Raw genomic sequence first — 23,142 nt, 5'->3', positions numbered from 1 at the left:
TGTGCTCAGATATGTAACCTGGAGGAGCAACTGGAACAGTTCCGTGAGGAGCTTGAGAACAAGAGTGAGGAGGTGCAGCAGCTCCACATGCAGCTGGAGATCCAGAGGAAGGAGCTGAGCAGCCAGCAGCTAGAGCTGGAGGCTAAGGCCAGCCTGCTGGAGGTAGGCCTCCAGCTCACACTCACGATCACCTCTCATGCTAATGCTAACGCTAATGTTAAAGAGTTTGAGTACAGAGGCAGACTGCAGCAGTTCATGCACCTTTAGGATGTGACTCATTGAGTCGTGTTTTGAGTACCTTGGTTAAGTTATGGTTTACCTGTTATACCTGATTTTTGAGATGTAATGGGACATGCTGTTGCTGTAGTCTCAGGATGCTACCTGAAGGTAACATCAGTGTTTGTATCGTGATTACAATCTTGTTTGTTTGCATGGTCTTCCTTATTATCTGGGACATGGTTTTTGAAAACAGAATACTGAAGATTAGTCAAGTGATCATATTATCATGAAGTAAAACAAAAAGATTTTTGGTTGGTTAGTTGGAGCTGAGATTTGAACCAAAAGCATTTTGAGCCCATTGGGTTGACAAAGTGTCTAACTCTTTAAGGTGATGGAGCAGAAGGATAGGGAGATAGCCCTGCTCAATGAGCAGCTGGCTAAGCTCCAACACATGGAAGACACCCCTGACAACAAGGTAACGGCCTATACACACACAGTGTTAGCATGCTAGCTCTGTGCAAACCACAGCCTAAGCATGCCTGTGTGTGTATAGCCTGTGCATTGCTACATCCGTGAATGTGAAGTGACTCCTCGTGTGTAAAACCTGCTGTGTAGCATAGGAACACTCCCTTCAAAACTTTCCCCCAAAGCCGTTGTGCGGGACATTTTAGCATGTTTTAGCAGAGAAGCACTAGCTAAATGTGCTGGGTACGCAAACCGGTCTTCTACATGCTAAAATGTTTTTCGCACAATAATGACATTGGTAATTTCAGCTGTACCACATCTGCTTGTAGACCTCATCCCATCACAATTTGAAATTTCATTTTTATCTGTCTCGGATTTTGAAATATACCTAGCATCAATGGAATAGGGTCTAATGAGCAGTGTGGTCTGATGTGTTCCTTTGCAGTTTCTTTTTGTCTTGTTTGTTTGTTGACCATTTTATGTCAGTGACCTCTTGGAATGATGACATATAACCCTTTTCCCCTCCTGCTCTTCCCATCCCTAACCAGTGACCTTTGCTCTCACATACCTGACTCCAGCCTTTCTCAGAACACATTGTCATTGAAAATGATTTTAGTGAACAAAATATGGCTTGGGTGAATAGCAGCCATTTTAATCAAGAATAAAAAGAGAATCAGTGAGTTATCTGCTCACAATGGTTGGCAAAAATGACTTAGCATGGCTGTGAAGCAGTTCTGGGATCAGGTGCGTGAGACTTGTTATGTTTTGTGACAGTGATGACCAGTGACATGGATTGTCTTAATGTTAAAGTAAAAGTCTTGTGTGGTTTTACTGTTGTCGTGCTGTTTACATCCTGCTGTATATCAAGAAACACGTTAAACCCAACCCTGGACTTAATGACAGTTCTGCTAAAAGCCAGGTCTAAATTTAATCACTGGTTTATGGGTCATTTAATGTTTAAGTGGGAGTAAAAATGTGGTGTTTGTTCTGTGTACTCATTAATCACAACACAGTTGACTAATGGCTACACCTCTGTGTTCAATAACTGCTAGCCTATCGTTTTTGGGTTATTGGTTATAATTGGAGGTTCTAGCTAATAGGGTTAAACTGTGGTGTGGTGTGATGTGGTGGTGTGTGTATGTGGGTCAGTGCTAACTCCCTTCATGGAACAGACCTGACCCAGTGAGCTAACTTGATGGGCTGTTACCCTAACATCTTCAGGTGATGGAGGAGCGGAGTGAGCAGGTTCGGGAGCTGGAGTCTCAGGTGGAGATCTTGCGCAGCGAGCAGGAGCGCCTGAAGAGGAGCAGCGAAGAGGAGGTGGACCAGCTGCACGCCGTCATCGACAAGCTCCAGCAGGAGATCGCTAACATTGAGCACAAGCCACGGCACAGCCTGCAGGGGGAGGAAGAGGATGAGGAAGAGCTTCACAAAGAGGAGATGGACGAGATGAAGCAGCGCATGGACGAGGTGACGCAGGAGCTGGACACACTGAAGGTTGACCACCAGGAGCTTCAGGAGCGCTACGAGAGCCTCCGGGAGGATGGGGCGTGGGCGGAGAAGACCACCACTGAGCTCCATGACGCCCTGCGGGAGAAGGCCGCCGCCCTGGTGGTGGCCCAGGCGCAGGTGCAAGCACTGGAGCAGAGCGCCAGCGCCCAGGTGGAGACGCTGAGCCAGCGGGTGGAGGAACTTGAGGTCTGTGTGGGCGAGAAGGACCTAGAGCTGGACGTGTGCCGGGTCAAGGTGGAGCGGGCCCAGACAGACGCGGCTGGCCTCCACCGCCGCGTTGCCGAGCTGGAGGACAAACTCAGGGAGAAGGTGGCAGCCATGCTGGTGAGCCAGGCCCAGCTCGGGGCCATCCAGGCCCAGACCAAAGAACTCCAGCATGGGGTCAGCGCAGAACTGGAGGACCTGGGTGGACTGACCTCACTGAGCCCCATGGTGGGGCTGGGGGCCCCAGGCTTCGACGTAGCACAGAGGGCCACCAGCAGAGCCGCAGCCCCGGCCGGTAAGGTCGGCCTGCTGACGGAGAAGCTGAAAGAGCTGGAGGAGGGCCTGTGCGGCATGCAGAAGGACCAGGAGCTCCAGAAGCAGCTGCTGTCCAGCTCTGAGGAGGAGGTCATGGAGTACGAGAGGAGGCTAGCCACACTCATGGACCTGCTCAGCCAGATGAAACCGCCCCAGCAGAGGACATCGCTGTCATCTGAGGTAACCACTCAGCGCCCTTTTCTATTTTTACTTTTTAGAGCACTCCGTTTGGCCACAGCTTAATTTAGGAGCCCTAAAAACCAGAGAGTTCGCCAAGATACTAAGACCTAGATTGTATTTACAAAAATAAAATATAATAATATGTATATGCAGCAAGATGTTATATATAATATAACATCTTGCTGAATAAAACATAACATGATCAGTGTATCATGAATACACCAACAAAATCAAGTCTTTCATAAAGTATGTATTTATTTGGATAAATTACCAATCATGTTGATGTTTGATCTCTCCCATATCAGGCCTCAGGAGGTGAGGCGTCCGTGTCGGAGCTCCTCCAGGAGCTGCAGGAGGCGCAGGAGAAGGCCCAGGCTGCTGAGGAGGAGCTGAGAAGCTTCAGGGAGCACAGCCACAAACTACAGCAGGAGCTGCAGGTACCACACTCATACACATGGAGGAAACAAGTAGTACCATGGCCTTATATCAATATATTTACTAGAGTTATTTTTTGTGAAATATATTAAGCACAGCTGATTGTTATTAATACTTTTTGTTGATGCAAGGTTTCTTTTGTTTTGTTTTTCAGATCAAAGATTTAACAATAGCTCAATTACAAGAGGACCTTAAGGAGGTACGTAAGCAGTGTTTAGGTTTCAACAATCCTTTCTCAGTACCTTAATGTCAGAGATATCACCCAGTTTTATAAACCAGTGTTTTAACAGAGGACAAACTACAGATACCAGATTGTCAAAAGTGTCTTCACTTGACCTATGGCACTCTGAGCCTTACCCTTTGCCCTCTGAACTTTGATTGGTGCCCCCAGGCTTCAGATGCTGGTGTTGAAGAGGACCCTGCTGTTGTGTCAGAGCTGCGTCAGGAGTTGGAGGAGGTGCGTGAGGAGGCGTCCTCCACCAAAGAGGAGCTGAGTCTCCACAGGGAGCGCAGCGACAAACTACAGGAGGAGCTGCTGGTAAGAGAACACCTGTTCAGTTGCCATCGGTTACCATCGGTCTGCAGTCTTTTTTTTTTTTTTTTTCTGAATCTGGACTAAATTTGTTATGATTACTGCAATAGTTTCCTGAGCCAACAAAGCTGTTTCTGCAATACAAGCTTTTGTAAACCAACAAATAACAACAGATAAACAGTAATAAGTGAATTACTGTCACAGCCCGTTAACCATGTCGCTAACCTTTCACCATTTAACACTATCATGTATTATTTGAAGGCAAGAGAGATGACCATAGCACAGCTGAAGGACAAACTCCACCGGGTAAGCAGCCATGCAACACAGCAGTAGATAGCCTTCATCCATACAGCTCCATTAGTGTGTGACCTCTAACTTTGACCTTTCCCCTGTTTTGGCGCAGGCCTCTGGGGTGGACGGCGAGGGCTCCGTGTCCGAGCTGCTGCAGGAGCTGCAGGAGGTGCGCGAGGAGGTGTCCTCCACCAAAGAGGAGCTGAACAGCTACCGCGAGCGCAGCGACAAACTCCAGCAGGAGCTGCAGCTCCGGGACGTCTCCATCGGCCAGCTCCAGGAGGAGCTGCAGAGGCTGCAGAGCGCGCTGGCCCAGTCAGCAGAGCAGCAGCAGCAGCAGCAGCAGCAGCAGGCAGCCCAGGCAGCCAAGCACATCCAGGGAGCCCAGCAGCAGCAGCAGCAGCATCCACCCCCCTCCCAGCCCAAGAAGAAAGGAGGCAAGCCAGATCACCATGGCGGAAAGAACAAGGGTGGCGCTGGTGGAGGGAAGGACAAGCCCTCACTCTCCAGGAAGAACTCTGCAGTCATGCAGCCGGAGAAATCCCCCTCTCCGTCGTCGTCCTCCACGAGCAGGAACGGGCGATCGCAAGTCGCCGGCACTGATGTAGCAACGCAGACAGACTTGGGGCCGATGCCGATGGCAGCAGCAGCCGTGGGAGCGTCGCAGGCCTCTGAGGAGGTGGCGGAGGTGATCGGGGAGTACCAGGAGAAGATCGACCAGATGCAGGAGCTCCACGCCGCCGAGATCATGGACATGGAGGCCCGGCACATCTCCGAGAGCGAGGGGCTCAGGAGGGACGTGCAGGCCCTGGAGGACGAGTGCAGGACCCTGAAGGTCATCATCGACAAACTCCGCAGCTCCGAGGTAACCAACGCGGCCATGTCCACCGAGCAACACTCTCCCAAGATATTCTTGCCTCAGTTTCCTACTGAGATCGCAGTTTTGTCAACCCCCACAATTCATTAGCAGCACTAGTTGTTGTTTGTTTCAGCCTTTGTCTTTGCGTGACAAAGAAGCCCACAGGTTGCCCAAGGCATTGTTACAGTCCAGTGCCTACACTGCTGTGTGTGTGTGTGTGTGTGTGTGTGTGTGTAGCTGTGGGTGGTGATTTGCTTTTGGTGCAGTATGTTCAATGGCCTGAATTTTAAGTGGCTGCATGTGTAGCACTGCTGAAGTGAGTCAGACTTGGACCCAACTGCACTCAGCTGTAGGGGGCCCTGCTTACTCCACCGGAAATGTCATGTCATGTTGTTGTGTTTGATGCAAGAAAATGCATGGATTGGTTACCGACAGCAACTATGTTTTCCTCCTTGTGCCTGCAGGGTGCTGCGTCCAGACAGGAGCATGGTGCTGGACCGCAGTTCAAAGATGGCTATACAAGTGGTGAGCAATCTTTAGTGTAGTCTTATCTGGACAGTGAATTCGAGGCAGCATTTGTTTATGTAATGAAACCGGGACAGATGGTATAGTTCATAGTTCATTTCAAACTGTTTATCTTCGGCTAGGGAAATGAATGCATCAGTTGTACAGTAATGCTATTTGTTGACTTATGTCATTGCCCCAAGCACCTGGGGATGAGGCTCACTGTTAATACCTCAACAGACAGCAGTTCGGACTGGAGCCAGCGCACCGGGTTGGACCTACAGCAGGAGTTCAGGACCACACCCGAAGGAGCCAGACGAGACAACGAGGCCGACGTTCTCCCCGACAGAATCAAGGTGAGCTGGGATGCCAGAGCTCTCTTTGAACTAGCCTTTAACATGGAGTAAATATGTGTACTAGACTAATGTGAAGTATCGTGGACTCCTGTAAGCCGTTCTCTGCCCCTTTACAGAGTCTGTTACGTGAGGTGCACCAGGAGGGCATGCAGGTGCTGTCTCTGTCGGAGCTGCCCTGTGACATGGCCGGGGAGGGGACTGGACTGGCCCCCCACCTGCTGCCCCTTCAGGGCTGGACCAAAGAGAGGGAGGCCCTGCTGGCCACAGTGGAGTCCCTCAAAACCCTCATCGCCAAGCTGCAGATGCACAAGGGGACCCAGGTGAGGCTCTGCTCCAGGCGCCATGGAAACGGGGCCTCGGGGCAACAACATGCAAAACCGCATGTCATCCAGGGTTGTAGTGGAGGCTAAACACAAGTAAACACTGTTTATCCACCTCTGAAATGTCAGTAATATATGTTATCCACCTCTTATTAGAGTTTATCCAGCTCTCAAAAGAGTTTATTCACCAAATGCAACTTTTAACATTCAAAAACCACACTGTATTATCCACATTCACAATATATACACTCATCAACACTCTAGGAACCATTTAATACCACTGGTACAGTTATAAACATTGGATAATAACCTCCACCATCATCAAACATGTTCTGAATGCCTTTTTTAAAAATCCGATACCGCATAGCACAGTCCACCTAACCGTGAAATAGAATTAATAGTCCTCATACCTCATTTTACCACTACACCCCTGGTATCATCCACAACTCATCCACTTAGCACATTTGTGTTAAGATTGGCACAGCACAACGAAAGCAGGAAGAAAGCAGTTTAGCACCTCAATGCTAAAGTGATTCAATGAAAGAAATGTGCTACAAAAAAGAAACATGTGAACACTCCACATTCAGCTGTTGACACTGTTTTAGTTTGCTTATGTATGGTAGAGACATATCTATCTGTAGAATTGTTTTCCAAATGCTTATGGACTATTTCAATGAGTTGACATCTTTGTGTGTGTTGTGTGTGTGTGTGTGTGTGTGTGTGTGTGTGTGTGTGTGTGTGTGTGTGTGACGGAGGGTGTGTGTGTGACTGTGTGTGTGTGTGTGTGTGTGAGTGTGTGTGTGCAGCAGGTGTTCCGGCGTGAGCGGGACGTGCTCAAGAGCGCCCTCTACAGCCAGCTGGAGATGCTGGACACCAGTGACGCGGTCATCCACCTCAACCAGCTGGAGCACAGGCTTAGAGAACAGGTAGGAGACACGGACACACACACACACACTCACACACACATACACACATACACACATACACACATGCATACATACATACCGACAGCGTCTGTCTGCTGGCGCTAGGCTTGGGTATCGAATATCGAGTATTGGTTGGAACCGGGACTATCTTTGACTATCCAGGCGGAATCGTTCAAAAGTTTAAATTTCGATTCCTAGTTTCGATTCCCAGTCCGCCGACAGGAAGAAGAAACGGCTGAACACCAACGAAGAAGCGCATAGTTCATAGAATTAAAATTCATGGAGAATGTCAGACTATTTCATTCAGAAAGCAGGGTTCCCGCGGATCCTTAAAAAGACTTAAATACAACTGAATTTTCGAAAGAGAGGTATTGAATGTGCGTATGGGACCGGCAGCGAGTGCAAGAGAGCGAGTGATGTCTCAATCCAGTTTCGTGTATTTAAAACGCAATTGTATGTGAGTGACTAGGCTATTAGGCTACGGGAGGAAGTGTAGTGGTTGCAGAGTGAAGATGTTTTTCACAGGTTTGGTTAAAGGTGTGAAAACGGTAATAATACAGTAGGCCTATGTACAAAATAATATGCCTGACGTTTTCGTGGTGTAGCTGAGGCCTGAGAGATAGACAGGTAGCCTACGTGGAATGAGGGAGTCTATGGTAGAAAGAGTTGGTAAGCCAGTTAGCGATAGGAACCGGAATCGAAATAAGAAATCGGAATTGGAATCGGAATCGTTCAAATTAAAATGATACCCAACCCTAGCTGGCGCCTGACAGTTTTTAGGTCTAGAAACATGCTTGGTTTTTATTTGTTTGTGTTGTGTGACTTCCTGTTGGCTGAGCGAGGCTGATTGAGCGTGCTCTTCCCCCAGGATGCTCAGCACAGGGAGGCCATGGGCGCCCTGCACTCCGCTGACAGGAACAGCCTGCTGACAGAGGTGCGGCAACTCCGAGCCCAGATGGAGCATCTGCAGCTGGATGCAGGCGTCAGGGAGATCACATCTCCATGGCAACAGTCACTGCAGCATCCACAACAACAACAAGAACAACAACAGCAGCAGGATGTTCCTATCACCGGTAGGAAATCTAGTTACGAATAATTACAACTTCAGCCATTTTCCTTGGGCCCATTTGTAGGTAGCACCACCATTTATATGAATGATTTATAATCATATACCATTAATTTAGCACCTTTAAATATACACTGCATAATGGATATTGATTGGTAGTTACATGCTTTTATTATGTTGTGTGCTGAAGACCAACTCTTCCTCATTACTGACCGGCTGTGTTGTGTCCAGGCATAGCCGCTGGTTCCCGTGAGCAGGAGCCTGAGAGGGTAGGGCCCCAGGCTGGGGCAGCGGGCGCTCAGGACCAGCAGGGGGTAGCAGCGCGTGCAGAGCGACAGCTCCTGGAGGAGGCCAAGAGCGAGCTGGCCCAGACCAAACTGGAGCTGGAGACCACGCTCAAGACCCAGCACAAACACCTGAAAGAGCTGAACACGCTCAGGTACACACGGACACGACACGGGAACAACTCATATGGAGAGCCGTGTATAGTTGCAAATGTACACAGTTTCACATACTGACACCTCACAGTTGCACAACGGTATTTACACACATGTACACCCTCACTAAGAGAAAGTTAACAAGGATATCCTGATGGAGCTTCTCCATTTGAACAACGTTCAACAAACACAACAAGCACACATTTTGTACTGACAGGATATATATTTATTATTATTATTTTTTTTTTTTTAATATTTGACCATTGCCTTCTCTCTTCGCAGGGCTGAGCTCACTCAGAAGGCGACGGAGGTGCACTCGCTGACCGACCGGCTGGCCGAGGAGCAGCGGGCGGCGAGGGAGCTGCAGTGGGCCCTGGAGAAGGAGAAGTGCAAGTCGGAGAAGAGGGAGGAAAGGGAGAAAGAGGAGCTGGAGGTGAGCCACGCACGCAACACTGTGTTCTGCCTGTGGTGGTGACGCACACTGAGGGTGACACCGCATGACCTAGTTGAACTCCCCAAAATAAAAACCCCTCAGGATGTTAGAGGAGGTCGGGAGTACAGCACATGCACGTAGGGAATATGGGGAGTGGAGAAGAGCATGGGAGGATGTATCGTTCAACTATTCACAGCAATGTTCTTTTAATGTAAACTCAAGTCTTAAGTCATTGCATATTGGTTAAATCACAGGCATGATGCATGTGTGTTTAGTTGTATCCATAGCAATAAGCTCCAGTGAGATTCCTAGCAAAATAGGAAGTTCTATAAATGGGAAAACAGTACTTTTCTCTGGTCCACTCTTCCCTATGGTGTCCCACATGGTTCTCCACTGTCATATACAGTATTTGAATTGTTTTCCCAACCCCTTTCTCTCTCTCTCTCTCTCTCTCTCTCTCTCTCTCTCTCTCTCTCTGGACGTGTCAGGACCTGAAGCTGGCTCTGGCGGAGCAGCAGGCTCTGGTGTCCGACCTGAGCGCTGACCTGGAGGAGGAGCGGCAGCTGTGTGTCCAGCTCAAGGCCCAGGCTCAGGAGCAGCAATGCCAGCAGGACGCCCAGCTGTCCCAGCAGCAGAGCAGAGCCAAGGAGCTGCAGGTCAGTCTGACAGACCACACCACTGGAGAAGGGACAGGCTCTCTGGCACAGTCCAGTCAGCTCAGGGGCTCCATTGCTTAACACATTACCTGGACATTTCCTTACATCTAGCTATAGAACTAGATTATAGATGTACTAAAAATATCTAGCTATAGAAATAGATTATAGACGTCCTAAAAATAGATACATCAGTTCAGATGTGTATCAGGTGTAATACTTCACATTCTCAAAGGCTAGATATAGTCCTTATGTTTTTATTTTTCTGTTTTCCTTTTTTAAATGCCAGTTATTAATACCATAGGATATATAATCTTTATATTTTGTGTGGATGTGATGCCTCATCCATATGACTGACATCTAACTTGATTGTAACCCCTTCAGGTGCAGCTGGAAAGTCAGCAGGCGCGGGCACAGGAGCTGCAAGGGGCTCTGGAGCGGGAGAGGGAGCTCAGCGCCCAGCTCAGGCAGAAACCATCCACTACCACCGCGCCCAAGGGCAGCGCACTAGAAGGAGCCTCTGCCACTGGCGTCTCACAGGCCGAGGAGGGCTGCAGTCAGGTGAGAACACTTGAATATTAATCTTTTGATCTCTGGTTTGTTATGAAGGTCCGAGGTTGTTGTTGTTTAGAAGTCATATGGTGTATTCAATAGGGAAAAAAACAACAACACAGCTTGAGGAGGTATGTGTACATATTGGATGCAGCGTTTTGTCCTTTACTTCAGTTGGTTGTGGATTGTTGTGTGGTTGACTGTTTTGACCATATGTAAGGTGTTCACTACAGCCACATGGAACACAGGATCAGTAAATGATCAGATATCAAGTCAGCTAGTCATAATGGAATGTCATATTAACAGGATTACACCAGCATGCACTAATAGAATGTTGGACTAAACTGATTGATTTATTGATTGATTGTCTGATTGGTTTGATTTATTAATCCACTGTTCCACTAACTGACTAACGTACCTGACGGCTCGCTGTGTGTCTCAGGTGGAGGAGGCGGTGAGCTCCATGGAGGCGCTGCTGCGGTCACTGCAGGCGGAGCTGGAGCAGAAGGAGGCCCGCGTGGTGCAGCTGCTGGGCGAGCTGGAGGCGCAGGGGCTGGAGGCGGTGCAGCAGGGCCGCGGCTGGGACGAGGAGCGCGCCGCGCTGACCGCTCGGGCCGCCCAGGAGCAGCAGGCGCTGGCCGAGTCGCGCGCCCAGCTGGAGCGGCTGAAGCAGCGGCTGGACGAGGCCCAGGGCCGGCTACAGGGGGAGCGGGAGCGCGCCCAGAGGCTGGAGAGGGAGAGGGACCGTCTGCAAGAGAGAGTGGCCGAGCTCAGCCGGTCAGCGGCGGGCAGGGAGGCCACCTCTCCGCCCACCAACCAGATGGTAAGGCGGAGCTCACGCGTACTGTGTGTGCGTGTGTGTGTGTGTGTGCAACATATTTTGAATGTTTACACAGTGAATATTTTCAAGGGTGGGACTGCATTCCGGGGCCGTTTGTGATCATACACTGACGTGCTGTCTCTAAACGGCATTGTGTGAGTGACTGACCTGTGCTGTGTTGGCCCAGGCGTGGCGAGGAGAGGGCGAGGGCGAGGGTGGCGACCGCACCAGGGACTGGGTGCTGCAGCAGAAGAGCGGCGACGGACTCACCGTCCACTCCAGCACTGCCTCGCTGCTGGAGCACGCCGCTGGCACCGCCGTCGCCGTGGCAACTGATGCCAATGTCAACAGCAACAGCCACATGGACGGGGTGGTGCAGAGGCTCCAGCTCATCGCCTCCAAGATCAAGGGCATGACCAGCGACGCCGCCGGCAGGTAACACAGACAGCTCGATCTGTTACGCTCTCATTTTACACAGACAAGACAGACTGGTACAGACATGTTTACAATGCTGTTATTCAAGCTGTTGCAGGAAAAAAAAGAAAATAATATTTGAAAATGTATATAATGTATAATATCTAATGTAAAATAATGTTTTGTATGCCACTTTGGACAAAAGTGTCAAATACTGTAAGAGTAGCACAATATAGGAGTTTACATACATAGCCTGGTTATGGTCTCTGACTGTTATGCTTTGTTGTAATTCGCTCTCTCTCTCTATTCTCTCTATATTCTCTCTTCTCTCTCTATTCTCTCTCTTTCTTCTCTCTTTCTTCTCTCTCTCTCTATTCTCTCTCTCTCTATTCTCTCTCTCTATTCTCTCTTCTCTCTCTCTCTATTCTCTCTCTATTCTCTCTCTCTCTCTATCTCTCTCTCTTCTCTCTCTATTCTCTCTCTCTCTATCTCTCTCTCTCTGCAGGCCGCCTGGTAGTCAGGTGGACAGAGAGGGTCTTGCGTGGCTGCAGTGTAATGTGGATGACGTGCTCTCCATGCTCCAGCACCACATGGCAACACAGACATCAGCAGCAGCTCCTGAGGTGAGCACTGACAGGACACACATCCATCACGGCTTTTTAAGAACAGACTCTCCTTTGACTTGGAATATTAAACCATGAGTAAAACCTGATTTCAAAAGTTCTGTCGCCTGTAGATCTGTTTCTTGGAGAAATGTTAATGGCTAATTCAAATCCATCTGTAGTTGCATTGTAGTTCCAGTGGCAATATAAAAAATAAAGGATTGTTTTGCTTAAATGCAAGCATATGTACAAAACAAACCATTGACATAGAACAACAACAAACCATTGACATACTTAAAGAAATCAAATGTGTGTGTGTGTGTGTGTCTAGAGCGCCACCCTGCTGGGAGGCAGCAGCTCCAGCGTGCTGACAGAGCGACTCTTAAGGCAGAACGCCGAGCTGACGGGCTTCGTGAGCCGCCTGACGGAGGAAAAAAATGACCTGCGCAACCAGCTGCTGCGCCTGGAGGACGAGCTGAGACGCCTGCGCCAGAGAGGCCTGGGCTCCGACAGCGTGAGTGGTCTTCGTCATCAGCATCATCCCCATCATCCTCTTCTCTCTCAACTTCATTATCATTAGTACCACAATGTTTCTCGGCACGCTCTTACACACTCCTGCTTTCACAGATGAGCAACCTTAGTGCTGAAACACACACACACACACTCCTGCTTTCACAGATGAGCAACCTTAGTGCTGAAACACACACACACACACTCCTGCTTTCACAGATGAGCAACCTTAGTGCTGAAACACACACACACACACACTCCTGCTTTCACAGATGAGCAACCTTAGTGCTGAAACACACACACACACACTCCTGCTTTCACAGATGAGCAACCTTAGTGCTGAAACACACACACACACACTCCTGCTTTCACAGATGAGCAACCTTAGTGCTGAAACACACACACACACACTCCTGCTTTCACAGATGAGCAACCTTAGTGCTGAAACACACACACACACACTCCTGCTTTCACAGATGAGCAACCTTAGTGCTGAAACACACACACACACACTCCTGCTTTCACAGATGAGCAACCTTAGTGCTGAAACACACACACACACACACACACACACACACACACACACACACACACTCCTGCTTTCACAGATGAGCAACCTTAGTGCTGAAACACACACACACACACTCCTGCTTTCACAGATGAGCAACCTTAGTGCTGAAACACACACACACACACTCCTGCTTTCACAGATGAGCAACCTTAGTGCTGAAACACACACACACACACTCCTGCTTTCACAGATGAGCAACCTTAGTGCTGAAACACACACACACACACTCCTGCTTTCACAGATGAGCAACCTTAGTGCTGAAACACAAACACACACACACACACACCCTGCTTTCACAGATGAGCAACCTTAGTGCTGAAACACACACGTACGCTATCCTGCTTTCACAGATGAGCAACCTTAGTGCTGAAACACACACACACACACTCCTGCTTTCACAGATGAGCAACCTTAGTGCTGAAACACACACACACACACACACTCCTGCTTTGACTCAACTTAAGAAAAAGACACCCTACAGTGTCCATTAACGCGCAGATCTGAGCAGTGTCTAGGTTGAAACACACACACACACACTCCTGCTTTCACAGATGAGCAACCTTAGTGCTGAAACACACACACAGAGACTCTCTTTCTCTCACTCACAGACACACACAGAGACTCTCTTTCTCTCACTCACAGACACAAACACACACACACTCCTGCTTTCACAGATGAGCAACCTTAGTGCTGAAACACACACACACACACTCCTGCTTTCACAGATGAGCAACCTTAGTGCTGAAACACACACACACACACTCCTGCTTTCACAGATGAGCAACCTTAGTGCTGAAACACACACACACACACTCCTGCTTTCACAGATGAGCAACCTTAGTGCTGAAACACACACACACACACTCCTGCTTTCACAGATGAGCAACCTTAGTGCTGAAACACACACACACACACACACACACACTCCTGCTTTCACAGATGAGCAACCTTAGTGCTGAAACACACACACACACACACACACTCCTGCTTTCACAGATGAGCAACCTTAGTGCTGAAACAACACACAGAGACTCTCTTTCTCTCACTCACAGACACACACACAGAGACTCTCTTTCTCTCACTCACAGACACAAACACACACACAGAGAGAGAGAGAGACTCATTCACACAAAAAAATAAATACACACATACAGAGACAGACATACAGAGATATACACACTTACATAGTGTGTGTCCACAAGCACAAAAAGCACTCAAATTGATGATCATTGCTGACGCAAACAGTACGCCCCATAGGGATATACAAACACACACACACACCTGCTTTCACAGATGAGCAACCTTAGTGCTGAAACACACACACACACACACACACACACACACACACACACACGACTATGACAAGCACATTTTTATTATAGTATTAAACTGAACCTCAGTTTTAACTTCACTTACACCTTGGTATGTGTGAACATTGGGCATTAAAAAAAACATGTGTGGTAAGCATGTAACCTTACTGATTAACCTCACATCCTTTCTCTCCCTCAGCGGATGTACGGGAGGTACCTGCGCGCCGAGAGCTTTCGGAAGGCTCTGATCTACCAGAAGAAGTACCTGCTGCTGCTGCTAGGCGGCTTCCAGGAGTGCGAGGAGGCCACGCTGGCCCTGATCGCCCGCATGGGCGGCCACCCGTCGCCTGCCTGCCTGGAGACCATCACCCAGCGCCGCCGCGGCTTCACTCGCTTCCGCTCCGCCGTCAGGGTCTCCATCGCCCTCTCCAGGTACACAGGGGAACTGTCTCAGGCTTGTGGTATTACATGTGGCCGTACTGTAGGTTGTTTTGCCTTGAGGAAAACATCTATGTTTGTTTTGCTACATCTTGAGGAAAAACAAAATGTATGTTTCTTTTGTTTCATCTTGAGGAAAATCAAATGTATTTTTACACTCAAATGGTCAAAGTAGCATAATAAAAACGTTTAAATAAATAGAATGACACCCTTCACATAAAGATGAGCTACATGTTCTGATGAACTTTGTACTTTGCTGTGGCTGCAGGATGCGTTTCCTGGTGAAGAGATGGCATAAGGCCACTGGGGCTGGCTCTGGCACCTCACCCTGTGCCAACAGAAACGGTCTGAGTCAGATCACAGGTGAGGATGCCCACCGCACGGAAGTCTTTCAACCTGTAGCTGTGCCAACAAACTACTTTGATATAATATAATAATTACTTTGTGTTATTCGCCTTATTCACCCGGTGGCCAGAACGAGGCTAAAGGGTACACTTGCCATTACACCTCAGTCCAGCAGATGGTGGTGGTAATGCACTCCGTTTGCAAACTGCCAAAAAAAACTCACTGAAGAAGAAGGACAGGCCAGTGAACCCTTCTTTTTTGGTGAGCTTTTTTTTTAGCAGTTTGCAAACGGAGTGCATTACCACCACCATCTGCTGGACTGGAGGTGTAATGGCAAGTGTGCTCTTTAGCCTCGCTCTGGTCAACGGGTGAATAAGGCGAATTGCAAGTGTAGACTGTGTGGAATATTCTGTTGGTGTTGATAAAATGGCAGACTCTAGTGTAGAGATCAGGGCTGAGTTGACCTGATCAGACTGAGCGTACCAAACGTGTGTTCCCCACTCACCCGGTTCCTTTGTGTGTCAGGTGGGGAGGGGAGGCACGACTCCCCGTTCCTGCACCCAGGCAGTGTGGAGGTGGACGGGTATCGGCGTGGCGGCAGCAACAGGGGCAGGACCGGCCGCGACTCACCCCGGTCAACCCTCTCAGCCCAGCACAGGTGCGCAAGTGTGCAAGCCTTTCACAACTGAAACACCTACTTGGAGGGTTATTGGTTAATACTAGGATGGTTTATTATCGTCTAAATATTTGTATCAGTCATCGTCATTGTGGTTCAGGACAAATTAAACTTTTCTGACTTTTAAAAGTCATTCATCAGCCCTTGTTAGGGTAGAGTATCAGAACTGGTGCAGGTGTGTGTGTGTGTGTGTGTGTGTGTGTGTGTGTGTGTGTGTGTGTGTGTGTGAGCATCCTGGGAGAAGAGCACACTCAATTAGTCTCGCTCAGCCAACAGGAGGTGAAGTCATACAACACAAACAAATCAAAACCAAGCATGGTTCTAGACCTAAAAACGGGCGCCAGCAGACAGACACTGCTCTATGTACACATGTATGTATGTATGTGTGTGTGTGCAGGTGTGTGTGTGTGTGTGTGCGTGTGTGTGTGTACACGTGTACATGCTCAGTATGTAATAAGTGTGTGTTGTCATTGGCAGGTACCATGGCATGGCGGGGGAACCAGGTGGAGGGACCCCATGCTCTCATCTGCTGAATTATGACCCTGACCGCGCACTTACGGACTACATCGCCCGGCTGGAGACACTGCAGAGGAGGCTGGGCAGTGTGCAGTCAGGTAAAGACTGGTAGTCTGTTTGTGTGTGTGTTAGCTGTTCGTTATAGTTTAAAGGCATTACTTCACTGTTCATAAACCAAAAAAATCTCATGGGAGTTATAAGAGTCTAAATCCTCTGTAATTATAAATTTACGACACAGTAATGAATATATCAACTCTTTCATACTCCCATGGCTTGCAGAAAATGCGGAAAGTAATCATGGTCCTGTTGAATATAGAAATCTGTGTTTCTCCAAAGCATCAGTGGCAAAATATGGCCATTGTTTAATGAGACTCATTTTGAATGTTTTAGTTACAATTGTCGTAGTACAACAATGCTTTTGGAAAACGCAGCCTATTTAGCCACTCTGCCACACACAAGAAGCATACGATACATTTCATGATTTCCTCTTTAATGTTTGGTAATATCTTAATAGCTGTGGATAGTGTGTTACCTACCGGTGCCTTCACTCAGTTGTATGTAATTATTTCAAATTTTAACTTCTATTTTCTAGGGTCTTCTTCATATGCTCAATTGCACTATGGAATAAGAAGATAAGACTCTTGACTTCTACATTTGAACTGGCTTGAAAAATAACTACTCAGTTGCCTTTTCTTGTGCTGAGCTGCTGTGTTTTTTGTACTCATGATGATGCTATTTAATGTATACTCTGTGGGACCAAAATCATCTTTTTTTTCCATCTGTAAACCAGACCCTTGGGTCGCCAGCACCAGAAACCGCTTCTTCATGTATGTACATTAGTCTGCTTATTATTATTATTATTAAAATTATTATTATCTGTTGTGGATGGAATTACAATCATGTTTCCTAAATGTATATTTGTGGAATGCTAATTTAAGAGAACCCATTTAATTTATATACTGTGCAATGTATGTACCGTGTGGGTGGGAGATTGTAAACACATAGGGAATGTTGGGCTTTACTATGAGGAGCTGCTAATGAACACACTACACTGTGGTTTGCCAGCACGGTTTCTTGAGACAGACTACAGAGGACATTTGTAGTAGAGGACATATTTTTGTAAAGGGTAGGAGCTTTGAATTTTATGGGTATTTTGTCAACATTGAAATAAAGATTAATATAATATTTCAAAGCATATGCCTTGTTATCATCCTTTTGCTAATGTTGCCCTTTCGGAAATATGTTTATTTCTGTAACCAAGTAACAATAAATTTACTTTTTATTCATTATGGACTGGATACTGGTGAGCACTGCATTTGTTTAAAGTGGGATACACATTCAGTCATTGGACTATTTATCTGCAATTTGTGAACAATTTACTATCAAACAACTGAATCTCTCCAATAAATGAGTCCAAGCCTTAGTAGAAAACATATTTTATTTATGTGCATATGTGTTTAAAGGTCAGTATGGTGCAAAAGAGCACTTCTTAGTCCTATGTGACAGTCATATGTTGCCTAGGGCTGAGTTGAACAGGGGAGGGGGAAAAATACAAATCAAAGTACTTAAACTGGCATTTCATTTTTAAAGTAGCAATATAGTAAACACTGTATTAACTAGAACCACTTAATTCTGCACCAAAAATGATTGAGAAGCAAACCAAACAGTCAACAATGTTTATGATCAAGATTATGATTTCGGTTAAGGGCATGTGTTCATCCACCAGTGGAAAAACTGGACTGCACAGAAAGCTCATGTTCTCAAAATCACATCAGTCTGGTTTAGTGGTCAAATGTATTACAAAAATATAACTGGACATTGTGACAAAAACAGCATACAGGGATTTATACTCAGAGCCACATACAGTACAAACCACGGCAGGTTCACTGAAATCATGTCCAAATTCAACATTCCACTCTCTGGGAACTTGTTCTTCCTGTTGTGTGCTTCCACTGTCTGTAGGGGGCAGTAGTGGGACTTAGTGCTTCCTCCGAGTGTATTTGATCATAGGGTTGGTGGGGGTGTGGATCATTGTGGTGTAGTTCACTGTGGGGAAGTATCCTTCAACAAGCTCAAAGTCAAACAGTCGCAGCATTACTGACCAAATGGTCTTGATTTGGACATAGGCGAAATTCTCCCCGATACATCGGTGACGTCCTGAAAGATGAGAAAAATCATTCATTAACCACATGAGTATCATCTTATCCAGATAATGTACTGCATAATAAACAAGATCTCTAAAGTTCGTGTTTTAGAAAAGATTTTTCTTTAGTCTATTTACTTGATATACTATATTAAGAAGGTGTATATGAATGGCACATGTAAATAATTCCAAACGGAGATTTTTATAACGATGGATACAATAAACCCTCTGGTGTGCTTCATTTATGGTGTTAGGGTGAAGGAAAGTAACGCTGTGGGTTCAGTGTGTATGGCTGCCTCACCTGCTCCGAAGGGCACATAAGCAAACTTCTCTCCAGCTGCAGGGTTTTCCTGAAGGTAACGGTCTGGGTTGAAGTCCATGCGCTCGTTCCAAGTATCACTCAGGCGATGATTCACAGTGGGAGACACACACACTTGGTGACCAGCTGGAATGGTGTAGCCTGCAATTTTCTGAGAGTAACCAGGAAAAGTTTAGAACATCAGCACAAACTTATCCATGTAAAAAAAAAAAAATTCTATGATACATCAACCAAAAATGATGACAGTATGCTTATCTGAACATGAATGCCAGATAATTTAACCAATCATTGGTTAAAAAAAACCATCATCTCACCTGAGGCGTTCTTGCCATTCTCATCATGGTCATAATGGGTGGGCGGAGTCTAAGAGTCTCCTTCAAACACCGGTCCAAAAGGTTCAAATCCTTGAGCTACAAGAGCATATACCAGGAGAGATTAACACAGATGTAACAAAACTGATGTGTTGATATTTTACTAGATTTCCATTTACACTACACATTTCAATATAAAAATAACTACACACCAACACCTGTATTTTAGTGTTTTTTTTAAGTATATTTTTGGGCTTTTTTATGCCTTTAATCAGATAGGGCAGTGGAGAACGACAGGAAGTGAGTGGGAGAGAGTTGGGGTGGGATCCGGAAGGGACCACGGGCGGGATTCGAACCCGGGTCGCCGGCGTACGGTGCAGGTTCCCCAGCCAGTTGCGCCACAGCTGGGGCCTTAGTGTTTTACAAGTGTGTGATAGTCTTGATAGTTGCAGTGGGTCATGTGCTATGACTGACCTTGTCGTATTGCAGCGGGGGCAGGTCATCTCCAAAGACGGCCTTCTGCTCGCGGTAGCAGGCCTCCTGCATCTCGCGGTCGCGGGCCAGGAAGAAGCCCAACCAGGCGCTGGTGGTGGAGGAGGTGTGCTGACCGGCCAGGAGCAGCCCGATCAGCATGCCCGCAATCTCATCATTGTTCAGGGGACGCCCATCTCTGAGGGGAAACACAGAGTTTGTGTTTGGATTAAAAGTGCAGAGCAAAGTAACTGTGGGGGTACAATACATTAACCTGGCAATAGCCAGATGAATTTCGCTCCGCCTAGCTCCACTCATCCATCTGGAACCGATCCATTGAAGTGTTGCTTCAGAAGGCTGGGCCTAATCAAAAAATGCTTGCATACGATTGAATAAGCCACTTGTCCATCATCTATTGACGTGCTACTTCAACCACTCACATCGAAGCCAACCCGTAACGCTAATAACAGACTCACAGTCGCTTCTACTCTATGTCACATCTATGAAACTCCCGCCCTGCGTCCTGATTGGCTAAACCATAAAGTTGGTTGGAGAAATCACTCTCAATGGAAGAGGTCCCAGATGGATGTGAGTGAAGCTAGGCGGAGCTAAGCGGAACGACATTCATCTGGCTAGGGTCAGGTTAACAATACATGACTCTGTGTCTGTTTTTCTATTTGGACAAGGTCAATCAGTGTTTCCCATACATTGACTTATTTGTGGCGGCCCACCACAATATCAACATTGACCACCACACAATGATTTTCCAGGTTGTACTAAATTGTGCTTAAATCTGGTTAGCATCATAACTATGCTGTGCTAATTTGTTAAAAACTTTTGCATTCAAGTTAATTCTGCAAACCAACCACCAGAAATGGAATTCAATTATCTGGGATACACTGTCAATGGTCTAACAAGTTGAAGTTAAAACAATAGGCTGTATATGGCAGACATACGGACAAAAGAGCTCACTTGTAAGTGGAGTCGATCAGGGTCTGTAGCATGTCATCCTCTTTCTCTGTGGCCTGTCTGCGCTTCTGGATCACTTGAGAGAAGATCTGCTTGATTTCCCTGTGTGCCCGGTCCCTCCGCCTGTTTACAGCCAAGCCAAAAAACGGATCAGTGATATTCATCACTACACACCACCGCCAAGCCACAGACACACCACCTAGAGAAGCTGTTAACACAGTATGGCCTGTGTCTTCTGTGTCTTTGGAGGCAGAGAGTACCGCACCTAAAGCTGGGCAGGGGCAGCCATCCGGGCAGCAGCCAGGCAGCGTGGGTAAAGCCTCCATCCAGGTCGGCGTACAGCTGGGCCACCTTTTCGTCCAGCATGCTGCGGATCTCCTTCCCGTGCAGGCAGCGGCTGGCTGTCAGAATGATGAGCTCGGACAGGGCCTCAAACAGATCTAACAAAGGAGAGAGACAAAGTAAGCTAATAACTAAGTAAGTGTATTTTTTATGTAAAGTTAGATTTGTGTCTTGATAGTTACTGCCAATATTTGAGGACCACATTATCGCCACACATTACACTTTTGTGAGCACATTACACAGTTCTGTGGAAATTGTGGCTGAGTCAACAAATATTACCTCAGTGATTATGGGTAGTGTGTAGGAGACCCAAAAAAACGCCTGGTACTCCAGCTTTTAAACAAATTAGTCACGTGTGGCATGTGCCTCTGTCTGAATTGCACAATCCACGTCACATCAGGTCATTAAAATGATAAATCCTCCAACAGAGAGCTCAGACTGAGCTGCTTCAAACATGGGTATATCACCTCTCTACTACCGGTCTATTATGCAATATTTGTCTTACCTTTCACTCCACTTTCACCCCATCGGGAAAAGTATTCCTTGGTCTCTTCCTCTATGACCTCCACATGCTGTTTGAAGTGGGCAATGTTCAAGCCTGTTTTCAGCATTTTCTTCTGCTCCAGAAATATCTGTGGAAAATGGTAGGTAACTCATCATTGATGGCAGTCTTTTCCCAGCAGGAGAATGCTCCAGGTGACTGTTACTGAAGAGCTCAATGGCATTGATCACATAGCATTACAGTGTTCAGCTTGATGTCATTTTGTGCCAACGACTGGTGCCATAATAAGAATTTCTTTACCGGGTTTGGTACATCGTAGGCCACACCTTTCCCAAAGACAGGTGTAGTTAGTCTGGAATAAACGTCTTCCGCGTTGAGCTCTTCATTCTTGCTGTTGAATAATAGGGTTGCAGCATCGCTTCCAATCAAGTATGTGAATGTACTGCCCACCATCGTAAAACTGAAGACGGGTCCGTACTTCAAATTAAGTACAAAACATTTGTAAGCATTAACCAATTGACAATGAACTAACAGAGAATGTCAGTGCAAATATATGGGCTTCGTGTCAATATATGAGCCTTACCTTTTCGTACGCATTCTCCAAAAATTCAATGGGACTTTTTCCAAAAGCAATTGCATGACCAAGAAATGGAATACTAGATGGAATGTATGGAGGACAATTCTGGAACAGAAAAAATGGGTGCAATGTAGACAAATACAAGTCGAACATATGGTCAAATTTCATTAGAACTAGGCCTATTATTAAGACTAACCTACTAGTTCCATTAATAGTCGACCTAATGTTACAACTGTAATGTAGCCTACAGTGGCCTATCTAGGCTACTTACTGCGTCTTTATCCGGGGACTTCATCTGTTTGTACACCAGCTTGGATAAATACCCCAACGTAAGAGTAAACACGGATGTTGCAAGGAGCATTGAAGTAAAGTTATTGTTCATCTTCTCCACAGCATTTTCTAGCAGCAAGCTGCTGACTTGAAATATATGAGTGGTCATTTTACGTCCTTGCTTGTTTGGGTTCTGCAAATAAAATTCCTCACAGCTGGTTCAAAGCAGATCTGTAATCCGTTAGGTCAAATAATCAAAAGTCTGTCTTATTGTCCTGTGATCCTCTGCGACATTCATCCGACATTATTTTTGTTAAATGCAGGTATAAATGCTCGACCGGTTTACTGTCTATGGGCCGGTCGCATTATTGCTTCCATTCGTCTACCTGTAATATGAATGTGTTCCAACCCCCGCCTGACCAAGTGCGCTCGTCTATTGGCTGCTTTCATGTGTCAATCAAGTATCTCCATGTCCTGTGTTTAGATTCCTAATTGTTCATTGGTTAACGCTGGCTGAACTGATGTCTTGCTATATGATGTCATTTGCCATAGGTTCAGCATCACATTGGTTGACAGCAACTAGGCTACACCATCGATGAACCAACAGGAGTGACCTCTCAATACACTTCGTGACATGTATCCCAGTCTTTAAAGACACAAGATAACACGGTTCCGTAGGCTACATTCCTAATATCAAGAAGTAACTCTCACAAAACGGTTGCAAGCGCAACTGCTTGTTATGATTGTGTTATGAACCCATTTTTAATCTTTTAAATA

The 23,142-nt window shown here is 46.7% G+C and overlaps 2 protein-coding genes across 2 annotated transcripts in view; one reads left to right on the top strand and one right to left on the bottom strand.

The window, feature by feature from the left end:
* Window positions 1-17,750, top strand: part of akap9 (A kinase (PRKA) anchor protein 9) — a 79,178-nt gene extending 61,428 nt beyond the window's left edge. The window contains 28 exon segments of the mRNA XM_048230205.1: window positions 10-162; window positions 608-694; window positions 1,906-2,895; window positions 3,201-3,332; window positions 3,485-3,529; window positions 3,722-3,868; window positions 4,124-4,168; window positions 4,266-5,018; window positions 5,477-5,537; window positions 5,757-5,872; window positions 5,989-6,271; window positions 6,667-6,721; window positions 6,986-7,118; window positions 7,987-8,191; window positions 8,416-8,623; window positions 8,904-9,054; window positions 9,543-9,710; window positions 10,092-10,268; window positions 10,702-11,082; window positions 11,267-11,514; window positions 11,999-12,116; window positions 12,427-12,674; window positions 14,577-14,598; window positions 14,686-14,918; window positions 15,193-15,287; window positions 15,795-15,927; window positions 16,423-16,559; window positions 17,054-17,750. Coding sequence (XP_048086162.1) covers window positions 10-162; window positions 608-694; window positions 1,906-2,895; window positions 3,201-3,332; window positions 3,485-3,529; window positions 3,722-3,868; window positions 4,124-4,168; window positions 4,266-5,018; window positions 5,477-5,537; window positions 5,757-5,872; window positions 5,989-6,271; window positions 6,667-6,721; window positions 6,986-7,118; window positions 7,987-8,191; window positions 8,416-8,623; window positions 8,904-9,054; window positions 9,543-9,710; window positions 10,092-10,268; window positions 10,702-11,082; window positions 11,267-11,514; window positions 11,999-12,116; window positions 12,427-12,674; window positions 14,577-14,598; window positions 14,686-14,918; window positions 15,193-15,287; window positions 15,795-15,927; window positions 16,423-16,559; window positions 17,054-17,097 — 5,568 coding nt within the window. The 3' untranslated portion in view covers window positions 17,098-17,750.
* A 130-nt stretch (window positions 17,751-17,880) lies between these two features.
* On the bottom strand, window positions 17,881-22,900 carry LOC125285461 (lanosterol 14-alpha demethylase). The gene is made up of 10 exons (XM_048229919.1): window positions 22,367-22,900; window positions 22,102-22,200; window positions 21,819-21,995; window positions 21,522-21,648; window positions 20,940-21,114; window positions 20,678-20,797; window positions 19,709-19,904; window positions 19,238-19,333; window positions 18,906-19,074; window positions 17,881-18,618 (listed from the first exon to the last, which is right to left on the bottom strand). The coding sequence occupies exons 1-10, from the start codon at window positions 22,532-22,534 to the stop codon at window positions 18,440-18,442; spliced, it is 1,506 nt and encodes a 501-aa protein (XP_048085876.1). The 5' UTR covers window positions 22,535-22,900; the 3' UTR covers window positions 17,881-18,439.
* Between the last annotated feature and the right edge of the window lie 242 nt (window positions 22,901-23,142).

This window comes from Alosa alosa, chromosome 20, assembly GCF_017589495.1.
Source record: "Alosa alosa isolate M-15738 ecotype Scorff River chromosome 20, AALO_Geno_1.1, whole genome shotgun sequence".
Lineage (NCBI taxonomy): Eukaryota > Metazoa > Chordata > Actinopteri > Clupeiformes > Clupeidae > Alosa > Alosa alosa.
The sequence above is the reverse complement of the archived record's forward strand: the minus strand, read 5'-3'. Positions and strand labels throughout refer to the sequence as shown.

Coding starts and splice junctions, on each gene's coding strand:
- LOC125285461 (XM_048229919.1), bottom strand. CDS start 22,534: ATGACCACTCATATATTTCAAGTCAGCAGCTTGCTGCTAGAAAATGCT. Junction 20,798..20,939: donor CTGCCCCTGCCCAGCTTTAG/GTGCGGTACTCT, acceptor GGCTGTAAACAG/GCGGAGGGACCGGGCACACA. Junction 19,075..19,237: donor GAATGGCAAGAACGCCTCAG/GTGAGATGATGG, acceptor GGTTACTCTCAG/AAAATTGCAGGCTACACCAT.